The sequence below is a fragment of the Mustelus asterias genome, chromosome 2 (genome assembly GCF_964213995.1).
Source record: "Mustelus asterias chromosome 2, sMusAst1.hap1.1, whole genome shotgun sequence".
Classification (NCBI taxonomy): Eukaryota; Metazoa; Chordata; class Chondrichthyes; order Carcharhiniformes; family Triakidae; genus Mustelus; species Mustelus asterias.
This window is the reverse complement of record NC_135802.1, coordinates 160,952,903-160,966,728: the sequence shown is the minus strand read 5'-3', so window position 1 is coordinate 160,966,728 and position 13,826 is coordinate 160,952,903. Positions and strand designations below refer to the sequence as shown.

General features: G+C 45.3%; 1 protein-coding gene and 1 non-coding gene across 2 annotated transcripts in view; one reads left to right on the top strand and one right to left on the bottom strand.

Moving 5' to 3' along the window:
* Positions 1 to 13,826, top strand: part of LOC144480515 (cadherin-20-like) — a 52,701-nt gene that overhangs the window by 22,375 nt on the left and 16,500 nt on the right. The window contains exons 5-7 of the mRNA XM_078200023.1: positions 3,693 to 3,880; positions 5,107 to 5,360; positions 10,727 to 10,863. Coding sequence (XP_078056149.1) covers positions 3,693 to 3,880; positions 5,107 to 5,360; positions 10,727 to 10,863 — 579 coding nt within the window. The remainder of the gene's footprint in view (positions 1 to 3,692; positions 3,881 to 5,106; positions 5,361 to 10,726; positions 10,864 to 13,826) is intronic.
* On the bottom strand, positions 6,472 to 6,670 carry LOC144482102 (U2 spliceosomal RNA). The gene has a single exon (XR_013495857.1). It is a non-coding gene; the product is annotated as a U2 spliceosomal RNA (small nuclear RNA).

Below are 13,826 nucleotides of genomic sequence, written 5' to 3'. Positions count from 1 at the left end.
TCAGTACTGCACTGGAGTGTCAGTTTTGATTGGTTGAACCCTGGAGTGGGACTTGAACCCAGGTCCTTGTGACTCTGAGGCAAGTGAACAAGAAAAATGCGTTTTGATTCCTCAAGACAGTTCCTTTCAATTGACCTCTGATCCTTACAGCTTCCAAGATAACCACAGTTCTCAGTATGTAGCCATCGCTGGCCAGGTTTAACAGGAGGGCATGCCAGGTATAGCACCAGCCATGTCTAAAAATGAGGTGTCAACCGGCTGAAGCTACAGCACAGGATTGCTTGGGTGCCAAACAGCAAGTGACAGGCAGAGCTAACCGATTCCACAACCAATGGATTAGATCTAAGCTCTGCAGTCCTGTCACACCCTGTTGTGAATCATGGCAGACAATTAAACAACTAACAGGAGGAGGAGGCTCCACAAATATCCCCAACCTCAATGATTAGGGGAACCCAACACATTAATGCTAAAGATGGGGCTGAGGCATTTGCAACCATCTTCAGCCAGAAGTGCTGAGTGTATGATCCACCTCAGCCTCCTCCTGAGGTCCCCAGCATCACAGATTCCAGTCTTCAGCCAATTCAGTTCACTCCATGCGATACCAAGAAACGGCTGAAGGCACCGAATGCGGCAAAGGCAATGAACTCGGACAACATTCCAGCAATACTTGTGTTTTCACACCCCTAGCCAAGCTGTTCCAGTTCAGCTACAACACTGGCACCTTCCTTGTGAGCTTGTGCAGGAATCTCAAGGAGTTGGTTTGCAGGTGCAGCAGGTAATTAAGAAGGCAAATGGAATTTTGTCCTTCATTGCTGGAGGGATGGAGTTTAAAAACAGCAAGGTTATGTTGCAGCTGTATAAGGTGCTGGCGAGGCCACACCTGGAGTACTGTGTACAGTTTTGGTCTCCTTACTTGAGAAAGGATATACTGGCACTGGAGGGGGTGCAGAGGAAATTCACCAGGTTGATTCCGGAGTTGAGAGGGTTGGCTTATGAGGAGAGACTGAGTAGACTGGGGCTATACTCATTGGAATTCAGAAGAATGAGGGGAGATCTTATAGAAACATATCAGATTATGAAGGGAATAGATAAGATAGGAGCAGGGAAGTTGTTTCCACTGGCGGGTGAAACTAGAACTAGGGGACATGGCCTGAAAATAAGGGGAAGCAGATTTACGACTGAGTTGAGGAGGAACTTCTTCACACAAAGGGTTGTGAATCTGTGGAATTCCCTGCCCAGTGAAGCAGTTGAGGCTACCTCATTGAATGATTTAAGGCAAGGATAGATAAATTTTTGAACAGTAAAGGAATTAAGCGTTATGATGAGCGGGCGGGTAAGTAGAGCTGAGTCCACGAAAAGATCAGCCATGATCTTATTGAATGGCAGAGCAGGCTCGAGGGGCCAGATGGCCTACTCCTGCTCCTAGTTCTTATGTTCTTATGTTCCTGGCTGTGGGTAACATTGCCCGGCTATGCCCTGCCCACAGAAAGCAAGACAAATCCAAACTGGCCTATTACTGTCCCATCAGTCTACTTTCAATCATCAGCAAAATTACAAAAGGAGTCGTTAACAGTGATGTCAAGTAGCAATTACACAGCAACACCCTGCTCACCAATGTCCAGTTTACACCCTGCCCTCATTACAACCTTTGTCCAAACATGGACAAAATAACTGAATTCCCGAGGTGAGAGTGATTGTCCTTGACATCAAGGCAGCATTTGACCGAGTGTAATAGCAAAACTGGGGTCAACGGGAATCGGGGGTGTGGAGAGGAGGGTGCTCTCCGCTGGGTGGCACGGTGGCACAGTGGTTAGCACTGCTTTCTCACAGCTCCAAGGACCTGGGTTCGATTCCCGGCTTTGGTCACTGTCTGTGTGGAGTCTGCACGTTCTCCCTGTGTCTGTGTGGATTTCCTCCGGGTGCTCCAGTTTCCTCCCATAGTCCAAAGATGTGCAGGTTAGGTGCATTGGCCATGGTAAATTGCCCCTTAGTGTCCCGGGATGCGTAGGTTAGAGGGATTAGCGGGGTAAATATGTGGAATTACGGGGATGGGGCCTGGGTGGGATTTTTGTCAGTGCAGACTCGATGGGCAGTGTTTAAATCCAGTCACGTCGTTCAGCAGTAAATATCATTCATTTTGCTGTATAATGCTCACTTGCTCCTGAATGCAGCAGCCCAATATTTTCAGCCGTTCTTCATGTGGAACTAGTAGCCATGTAACCCCAGATGTGCTGGTTAGGTGCATTGGCCATGCTAAATTCTCCCTCGGTGTACCCGAACAGGCGCCGGAGTGTGGCAACTAGGGGATTTTCCCAGTAACTTCATTGCAGTGTTAATGTAAGCCGACTTGTGACACTAATAAGATTAGACTTTAAACTTGGAATGTCCTGATAAGGTGAAAGTTACAGATTGAGACTGGAGTTTACTCACAGTGCCACTAGGGGGGAGCCTAACTCTGTCGCTCACTCTGGAATCACTGTTATCAAAAAGGCCGGCATTCTGGTACCATTTGTACCCGGGAAGGAGACAGACAAAACCACGAGTCATAAATAAAACAGGATTACATCTCATTATTTAGTGCCAATTTTTAAAGACGTCAAGCGCAATAAGCACTTTCTCTTCAGGTTAATCCAAATTGTGCGTGCAAATGTCTGCTTCAAACAGTGAAGCAAAGTGCAGGACCGTAACAGGATTGTAAAATTTAATGGTTGTCTAGTTAAATGGCAAACATTGTGTACTTGTAATGTCCCTGGACTAGCAATCCAGAGGCCTAGGTTAAAGCTCTGGAGACATTGGTTCAAATCCCAACACAGCAGCTGGAGGAATTTAATTTCAATTCATTAATAAATCTGTAATAAGGTGCTAGTTTAACAGGAACACAGGAACTAGGAGTGGGATTGGGCAATTCAGCCCTTCGAGCCTGCTCCACCATTTAACATGATCATAGCTGATCTTATCCTGGTCTCAGCTCCACTATCCTGCCTGCTCCCCATAGCTCTTTATCCCACTTTCCATCAGAAACATATCCATCTCTTTCTTGGGTCTGTTGGTTGATTCTGCCTTCCTTGCACTCTGGGGCAGCGAGTTCCACAGATTCACTACCCTCCAAGAGAAGTCGTTTCTACACATCTCAGTTTTGAACCGACCTCCTCTGACTAGTTATCGATAACCTCTTCTTCTAGACTGTCCCACAACGGGGGAAACATCTGTTCAACAATCTCCTTTTGATATCTCAATCAGATTCTCCCTCCTTCTTCTGAACTCCAGCGAGTACAAGCCCAGGCTACTCAACCGCTCCTCGTACGACAGCCCTTTCATCCCCGGAATCAATCTGCTGAACCTCCTCTGAACTGCCTCCAATCCCACCACATCCTTCCTCAAGTAAGGAGACCAAAACTGGACACAATATAACAATACAAATGATGATCATGACGCTGCTGAATTGTAAAAGCTGAACTGGTTCACTAATGTCCTTCAAGGGAGGAAATCGGCCATCTTTAAAACTGGTTCTCGTCTACATGTGACTCCAGACCCACAGCAATGCGTTTTTAACTCTTAACTGCCCTCAGAAATGGTCTAGCAAGCCACTAAGTTATAGGTGGCTCATTACCACATGCTCAAGTCCAGTTAGTGTTGGGCAATCCCCAGTAGAATGAAAGGTAGTTTACATGTGCCTGTGTTTTTACCCTCAGAGCTGTATCAGATGACTGTGATGGAGTCAGCAATGGTGGGCTCAGTGATTGGAAGGATTCACGCTCAGGATGCAGATGAGGGACTAAATGCTGAACTGAGCTACAGCCTCATCGATGGTGATGGGATGAGCGTATTTGACATTGTCACAGATAATGGCAACCAAGTTGGCATCATCATCTTAAAGGAGGTAAGACAGCAATGTACAATGTAATGACAGATTCTGGAACTCTCTCTACTGTGTTATGACCTGACAGAACAACAACTTATACTCAGGGAGCGCCTTTATGGAGGGGGGGGGGGGTGCAGGGAGCGGCACGGTGGTTAGCACTGCAGCCTCACAGCGCCAGGGACCCGGGTTCAATTCTGGCTTTGGCTCACTGTCTGTGTGGAGCTTGCATGTTCTCCCCGTACCTGCGTGGGTTTCCTTCAGGTGCTCCGGTTTCCTCCCACAGTCCGAAAGACGTGTTGGTTAGGTACATTGACCATGCTAAATTCTCCCTCAGTGTACCCGAACAGGTGCCAGAGTGTGGCGACTCAGGGATTTTCACAGTAACTTCATTGCAGTGTTAATGTAAGCCTACTTGTGACACTAATAAATAAACTTTAAATTAAAAAAAACCCTCCGAGATGATTCACTGGAGTAGTATGAAGCGAACTTTGACTCTCGGCCATATAAGGGGATATTGGGTCCAATTACCGTAAATCTGGGGTTTTATGGGGTGTCGTTAAAGAGAGAAGTGGAACAGAGAGGCAGAGAGATGTAGGAAGGAAATTTGAGAGCTTGGTAACCAGGCAACTGAAGACATGTCCATCAAAGTGTGGAGTGATTAACATTAAGGGTGTTCAAGAGGCCAGAATTAGAGGAACACAGATATCTGGGAGAATTGTGGGGCTGAGGAGATTCCGGGATAGGGAGGGGGCAAGAACTTGGAAAGATTTGAAAACAAGGATGATAGTTTTGAAATCAAGACATTGTTTGCCCGGCAGCCAATGAGCACAGGGCTGACCGGGGAATCTGGTGTGAGCTCAGACCCTGCCAGCAGACCTTTGGATGACCTCAAGTCTATGGAGGGTGGTACGGGGGAGACCACCCAGGAATGCATTGGTAGAATCAAACTCCTCCACGGCTTCACCCATCTGTAGCTCTTGAACCTCCTTCAGCCACATCGCCCTCCGAGATCTCTGTGCTCAATTCATTCTGGCCTCTTGAGCATTCTCAATTTTAGTTCCTCTGCCGTTGGTGGCCGCGCCATCAGTTGCCCTGACCTGAAGCTCTCGAACGCCCTCCTTAAGTTTAAAACTAACAAAATGTTTCAGCAACAGGTGACTGCGACAGAAGTGAAGTTGGGCAATGTTACAGAGGAATGAATTCCTAGAGTCTGATTATCTATCCTTTGGTTCCCCTCTCTCTAGACATTAGATTTTGAAGTGAAGGACAGCTACACATTGACTGTGGAGGGAACCAACACCCACCTGGACCTGCGCTTTTTGAACTTTGGTCCATTCCGGGATACGACCCGAGTGCTGCTGGCTGTGGAAGATGTGGATGAGCCGCCACGGTTCGAGGTGACCTTTTACCAGGTAGAGGTTTATGAAGATGTCGCAGTTGGCACCACCATCCAGACAGTTTCGGCAAAAGACCCAGATGCAGCCAATAACTCAATCAGGTAGGAAGTAACCTTGGCAACATGCCTTGGCAGCCAAACCATAATGACTCTGAGGTCTTATCTCAGGAACAGCAGCATTGAATCCACACTAAGATTCTACTTAGTTCTGCCAATAGCTGATTCACCAAGCCACCTTTGCTAGCTGTTTAGTGCCACAAACCAGTCCATTAGCCACAGCGGCGTGCAGTTTTATAGCTTGGGAGTACAATTGATGAACTAGCACGTGCCCTGGCTGGAAAGTTTAGCTCAATCAATGCACAGGTTGCCTTGGTAAGAAAGTTTGGTTACTTCATGTCTGACTCAGATCCTATATTCGTCCTGTCATATTTTTGGCACATCTCCAGAGCCTTCACAATTTATACTTCATGGTTATTTTTGCTGCTGATTTCTTCCTCCCGATTGATTCCCATGCTGCACAGCACAGAGCCTGTGAATAATGCTCGCCCTGTTTGCACTCCCTGAAGTAGAGATTCACCAATTTCTTTGGTTGAATAACCCCTTTTCAATTAGATTAGTAATCACGCACCCCCCAATTAAATAATAGTACCATTTAATAATCATGATATGAAAGTGCCACATGCAAATAATGACTTTTCAAAGAAGAGCTAGTTAGTTTTGTGATGCTCTCAGCATTCCTATATGTGTGCTACCCTGCTTGCTGAGACCCTTAGTCCACACTGCACTGTGGTGGCCTCACTCCTCTCCCACGTCCCTGGCTCATATCTTCAGTTGTGTGTGTGTGTGTGTGTGTCTGCATATATATAAATCTGTGTGTGTTGTATGTGTTTATGTGTGTACTTTGTGTGTGCATATGTGTGCGAATATGTGTTGTGTGACTGCACATCTTTGATTTGATTTGATTTGATTTATTATTGTCATATGTACTGGTATATAGTGAAGAGTATTGTTTCTTGCGCGTTATACAGACAAAGCATACCATTTGCAGAATACATAGTGGAGAAGGAAAGGAGAGGGTGCAGAATGTAGTGTTAGTCATTTTTTTTTTGTTTTATTCCAATTCAATCAAATCAAGTCCAATTCAGAGTCTCAACAAGTTGAGACATTCCCGATCCAAGCTGACAAGATAGAACTCTCACCTCCTGTCTTGGGCTTGATCTACATGATCCAAGCTGATTGGAGTAGGCATAGCTCCTCCTCCAAGGCTTGATCTCATTTGCATCTTAGCCAAAAGGCCGAGATGCCACTTTTAAAAATTGCTTCAAATGAAGCTAAAATGTAACCTAATGACTTCAACCAAGCACAGCATGTTGATACTACACTTGATCTTAGCCAAAAGGCCAAGAAGCGATGTTGCAGTCATAGCTAGGGTGTAGAGAAAGATCAACTTAATCTGTGTGTGTGAGATAGGGAGAGAGTGGGTATCTTTGTGTGTGTATGAATATGATGTGTGCGTTGTGTGTCTGCATATGTGTGTATGTTGTATGTATTTTGTGTGTGCATATGTGTGTGTGAATGTGTTTGTTCTGTGTGTGTTTTCCAAACTGTCTTGCCCATGTGAATTAATTTAATATGAATAAGGTCAAGGCCTATCATTCTTTACATAGCCAACCCAATGTGGAAAACGTAACTGGTTAACAAGTAAAGAGACGAGTAAAGGTGATAAGTTTTATTAAAATAACCTGATAGGAGCAGCTTGGACAATGGGTGGAATGAGGTGTAAAGGATTGCAGGTGACTATTGCTAAAAATAAAGAAAGCCAATGGCTTTGGGACAATGAGATCTGAAGAGATTGATTTAGACATGTCTTCCTTTCTGTATTTAGTAAAACCAGTTCAAGAACTGTGTGTTCCTGCAGCCATCAGAATTAGATACATCAAGGAAGAACGGTTGTTATCCAATCCCAGGTCATTGCACATTGCTCCTGAAAGCTCTGTACTTTTTCTTGATGAAGTGTCGGCTAATTGTGGGTTTTATTGTGATTTCTGGTCCTTGGTTCAGATAGTTTCACTAGCTTCAACGTACATATTACTTTTGTTTCTATTTGAGCCGAGGACCACAAATCACAGTAAAATCCACAATCCTGACATTTCCTACATTCTGATGAATGTAAAACAATATTTGGCCAAGACACAGGAAATAGGAGTAGGAGGAGGCCATTCGGCCCTTCCAGCCTGCTCTGCCATTATGATCATGGCTGATCATCCAACTCAATGGCCTGATCCCCATATCATTTGATCCCCTTCACCCCAAATACGATATCTAACTACTTCTTGAAAACAGTTTGGCCTCAACTGCTTTCTCTGGTAGCGAATTCCACAGGCTCACCACCCACTGGGTGAAGAAATTTCTCCTCATCTCTGTCCTAAACAGTCTAACCTGTTTCCTCAGACTGTGACCCCTGGTTCTGGACACCCCCACCTTGAGGAACATCCTTCTTGCATCTACCCTGTCTAGTCCTGTTAAAATATTTTCGGTTTCTACAAGATTCTTCCCCTCCTCATTCTTCTGAACTCCAGCGAATACAATCCTAACTGAGTCTCAATCTCTCCTTGTACATCAGTTCCACCATCCCAGGAATCAGTTGGTAAACAGCTCACCAGCATCTTCTCAGGGTAATAAATGCCAACCTTCCTAGTGACACCCACATCCTGGGAATGAATGAAAAGAAACTCAATGGTTCACTGAAGTGGCCCCATTTCCAGGTAGCTTGGATCCGAGGGGATAATGTTGTAACTGTAATGTTATTCGGCCAATAAACAAGTGGCTCAGGCTGATGCTTTGGGACATGGGTTCCAATCCCAATGGTGGAATTTAAATTCAATTAACGAAAAGTCTGGAAAATAAAACTAATCTCAACAACAAGCATCGATTATTGTAAAAGCCTCTCCGGTTCACTAATGTCCTTTTGGGAAAGGAAACTTGCCTACATGTGACTCCAGACCCACTGTAATGTGGTTGACTCTTAAATGGCTGATTAAGCCACTGAGTTCAGGGAAATTAGGGATGGGCACCAACTGCTGGCCTTGCCAGTGACATGGCCATCCCATTCCTTTTGAGGGGGTTAGAACCAGGCAAAGACCACTCAAATTCAGCCCAAAAGAAAACCACCTCCCATTGGTTCATTGCTAGTCTCTTCTTCTAACCCTTGTTGGCAATAGACCAATGAAATCCTGATTCTCAGAAAAGCTTCACCCAAGAGCGACAAAAGAATTCGGCAAATGCTCTGACCTCATCAAGAACAGGTTCATGAGTGGCAGTCTCTCCCTCTGAATTATATCTTTCCTCAGGGGATTTTCAATGACTATTGACTGCCTCCCTTCTGTAGGAACCCCACTGCCACGCTGTCCTGACATCAATTTCACCAATCTTATCCTTCCTCGGACCAGGCACTAAGTTGTCAACTTGTTCCTCATCGAAAAGTTCGTTGGAATTCACGACTGTTTCAGTGAGGTGATATAAATCTGAAACAAACTTGCTGTCTCCTACTTTTCCGTCACTATGTAAGGGGTGGGGTGGAGCCAATGGTGAACCAGATGGGTTTTTCCAACAATCGACAATGGTTTCATGGCCATCAGTAGATTCTTAATCCCAGATTTTTTTTATTGAATTCAAATTCCATCGCAAGCCCAAGAGTAGGTGCAGACAAATTTCAAAGGCAATTAGGCTTGGGCAATAACTGTTGACCGAGCCAGTACCGCCCACATCCTATGAACAAATAAAATATAATTCCTTCCATTGGTCCCCCAGATTTTGGTGTTATAGGGCAAGTATTGCAAAGACTCCATATCGAATCAGTGGACAACATGCTGATTTCAATCCACCATATCATGTGTACAAAAAGACAAACTGATGTCTAACTATTAGATGTTTTGGGTCTGTAAGATCCCACGTCAGTTTTCTAGCTTGTTTCTGAATGCAATCTCCTTCTCAGGCTGAGCTCTCTGTGCTCATAAGATCATACCAATTAGAAGCAGAAGCAGACCATTTGGCCCGTCAACCCTGCTCAACCATTCAATAAGATCATGGCTGATCTGATTGTGGCCTCAACTCCCACTTTCCTGTCTGCAGCCCCCAAACCCCCAGACTCCCTCGAGAATCAAAAATCTATCCATCTCACTCTTGAACATGTCCACAGCCCCCTGTGGAAGAGAATTCCAAAGACAAGTAACCCTCTGAGAAAATAAATATCTCCTCAGACGGAATTTTATGGCCTCACTCGGGCAAGACCGGAAATTCCCACCCAAAGGTCAACCTTTGTCGGACTCTCGCCGATTCCGTGGTGGGCAAAGTGGTAGAGCTCCGGCCCTCATCTCCATCTTAAACTGTGCCCCCATGTTCTAGATTCCCCCAACAGAGGAAATATCCTCCCAGCATCCACTCCTCAGAATCTTCTGTTTCAATAAGATCACCTCTCATTCTTCTAGATTAGGCCCAATCTTTCTCCATAAGGCAAACCCTTCATCTTGAGGATCAGCATAACCTTCTCTGAACTGCCTCCAATGCAGTGTCACCTCCATCTGGTACCACATCCCAAGAGAGTATTGGCAACCATGGCCTTCCTCGGCCAGCTACCACAGTGCGTTGCTGTTGCCCCCTGTGGTATAGCTGACCAGGAAACTCTCCTGCTCTTTGCTGCCTGTCATCAGGCAGATTGGAGGATTTACAGACTGATAAGCAACCCATTTTGCCAGGTTATGAACACACTTTCCATGAGCATCTGGTGCTGAAGTTGGACTTGAACCCAAGGCTCCTGACCTCGAGGTAGGGATATTATCCACTGAACCTCAGGACTGCAAATGCAAATCTATCCTTCCTTAAATAAGGAGATCATAACTATTGGCAGCACTCAAGGAGGGTGAACCCACTACATTTAAAATCCAGTTGTGAGGACTCTTGGAAGATTATTTGACCAGTGAAGTGTGAAAAGATGAAGCAATTATCTGAGAAACTTGGGTTGATTCTAAATTACCGTTGATTGTTTACTGCAAGTGGGGTGGCATGGTGGCACTGAGACGGCACAGTGGCACTGGGGCAGCACAGTGGCACAGTGATTAGCACTGCTGCCTCAAGCGCCAGGGACCCGGGTTCGATCCCCGGCTTGGGTCATTGTCTGTGTGCAGTCTGCACATTCTCCCCGTGTCTGCATGGGTTTCCTCCGGGTGCTCCAGTTTCCTTCCACAGTCTGAAAGACGTGCTGGTTAGGTGCATTGACCATGCTAAAATTCTCCCTCACTGTAGCCGAACAGGCGCTGGAGTGTGGCAACTAGGGGATTTTCCACAGTAACTTCATTGCAGTGTTAATGTAAGCCTACTTGTGACCCTAATAAATAAACTTTAACAAATGCGAGAAAATTATGTGGGTTTAACAGGGTCTTTCCCTCTTTTGTTTTCCACTCATTTCAAAGATATTCCATCGATCGATCCACTGATCCCACCAGATTCTTCTACATCGACATCGCTTCCGGAGCTTTGATGACTGCAAAATCATTGGACCGAGAGCGTCTCTCCTGGCACAATATCACAATCCTGGCAATGGAAATGAGTACGTCTTTGAAGATTGCTCAATATTTTATTAGAAACGAGACGTCTTTTTTATCATGTGTTAATGTTATGTTTGCTTTAATTAAGTTTGATTAGGTATTGCAGCCTAACACAACATGAATTAATAAGAGCTGGTGGCACGGGAAATGCACTCCAAGAGTATGTCAGGGGCGATTAGCAGCCTTGCCGGGAGGAGTTCAGCCAAATTTTCAAAGAGGCCTTTCAGATTGGCGACAGTTTGGATTTTATCTCGTTCGCACGTTCTCCCCATGTCTGCGTGGGTTTCCTTCGGGTGCTCTGGTTTCCTCTCACAGTCCAAAGATGTTAGATTGATTGGCCATGCTAAATTGCCCCTTGATGTTGAGGGACTAGCAGGGAAATATGTGGGGTTACGGGGATGGGGCCTGGGTGGGATTGTTGTTGGTGCAGACTCGATGGGCCGAATGGCCTCCCTCTGCACTGTAGGATTCTCTGATTCTATCTCGTTACGGGCCACCATTTTTCCCACATTAATAAATGTTAATAACAGTTCTCACGTTAATAAAAACAGAAACTGCTGGATAGACTCAGAAGTTAATAGTGTCGGTGATTCCTGATTAGCAGCCTTGCCGGGAGAATGCACTGAAAGTAAGAGCGAATACGCTTTCAGGATCAGAGAAGCAGCAAAGAGGCCTTTAACCGAGTTTACCCTGCGCACCATTTTAAAGATTAATTGGCTCTCGGTGAAAAAGCTTCTACATTTCAGGAGCAAAGGAGTAGGTTTTACAAAAGAGTGCTTCCTGCATCGCAGGGAATTCATATCGGAACTGTAAGCACGAAGGTTAACACACCCCTACAGATACAGTACATACTGTATATGGAGCAATCATTTGTAAAATCAGCCCTGTTGGATTTGCCTAAGTTAAAGATTCTATTGTGTGTGAGCGTCAGTCTTCTCGCTCCCTGGTACATGGCGTGTCGGACACTTCTGTTCAGCTATGAGATGATCAGTATGATTAGTGTCATAAACGGCTACGTGACCTAGTTTTCAGATTGTGTACTGAGCAAGCAAGCCCCCAGTGCCACAAGAACAGGAGAATTAGGAGCAGGAACAGACCATTCGGCCCATCGAGCCTGCTGCATCTTTTGATAAGCTCATGGCTGCTCTGATTTCCACCTCAATCCCACTTTCCTGCCTGCATCGTGCCAACACCTCAAACCCCCCCTCCTCCACGTCCCACCAATAAACCTTGCCTCCCTTGTCAATCAAAGATCTGTCGAGCTCTGCCTTGGATATATTCAATGACCTAGCCCCCACTCAAGAACCGACTCAAGAACAGCTTCTTCCCTGCTGCCATCAGACTTTTGAATGGACTTACCTCGCATTAAGTTGATCTTTCTCTACACCCTAACTATGACTGTAACACTACATTCTGCACTCTCTCCTTTCCTTCTCTATGAACGGCATGCTTTGTGTGTATAGCGTGCAAGAAACAATACTTTTCACTGTATGCTAATACATGTGACAATAATAAATCAAATCAAATCAAATCACTGCTCTCTGGGGAAGAGAATCCCACCCTCTGAAAAAAAAATCTCCTCATCTCTTTCTTAAATGTGAGAGGAACTGTGTCCCTCTCGTTCCAGACGCTCCCTGCAAGGGGAAACATCTCGGTATCCACCCTGTCCAGTCCCTCGGAATTGTTTCAATAAGATCACCTCTCATTCTTCTAAACTCCAATGGTTACAGGCACAGTCTGCCCAACCTTTCCTCACAAGATAACCCGCCCATTCCAAGAATCAGTCGAGTGAACCTTCTCTGAACTGCTTATGATGCAATTACATCCTTTCTTAAGTAAGGACGCAAAAACTACACAGTACTCCAGATGTGGTCTCACTGAGGCCCTGTACTGGGAGATCCCATGCTTACAATTTGCTGATGGAGATCACTATCAACCGAAGAACATAAAGAATAGAAGGAAGTGTAGCCCATACCGCTCCTTGAGTTTGCTCCACCATCCTATGACCTCAACTCCACTTTTCCCAACTCCCAGATCCCTGGATTCCCTGAGAAATCAAAAATCTACCTTGTTCAGCCTTAAAAATATTCCGTGGTGGAGCATCCATTACCTTCTAGGGTAAAGATTTCCAATGATTCCCAACTCTTTGAAGAAGCGTTTCCTTATCTCAGTCCTACACAGTTGGCTGCTTATCCTGAGACTGTGCCCCTGTATTCTAGATTCCCCAGAAAGGGAAAACATTCAAGGCCCTCACTCTAAATCCCCTTTAGAATCTTGTATGTTTCAAAGAGATCATCTCTCATTCTTCTAAACTCCAGAGAGTGTTGGTCCAATATACTCACCCTCCACAAAGGACAACCCTCTGATCCCAGGGACCGGGGAGGCGATGGTCTGGTGGTATTATTGCTAGACTATTAATTTAGAAACTCAGCTAATGTTCTGGGGACCTGGGATCGAATCCCACCACGGCAGGTGGTGGAATTTGAATTCAATAAAAAAAATATCTGGAATTAAGAATCTACTGATGACCATGAAACCATTGTCGATTGTCGGAAAAACCCATCTGGTTCACTAATGACCTTTAAGGAAGGAAACCTGTCATCCTTACCCGGTCTGGCCTACATGTGACTCCAGAGCCACAGCAATGTGGTTGACTCTCAACTGTCCTCCAAGGGCAACTGGGGATGGGAAATAAATGCTGGCCAACCAGCGACGCCCGTGTCCCACGAATTAATTTTTAAAAATCTAGTGAACAAACCTCCTGAACTATGATCAACCCTCTGTGAGTTTTCAATCCATGCATCATAACATTAAGACCAAATCTGGAGTATTAGCAAGCTCATGTGAAAATTGTTTTGATTCTTAGGGCAAGGTATTCTATTTGTTGCTGGGCAAGTGCAAAAGTGGATCAATAACTTCGCGACCCACTCCAGCGATTTAAGCATAACAATCTTACGCTAGTTGT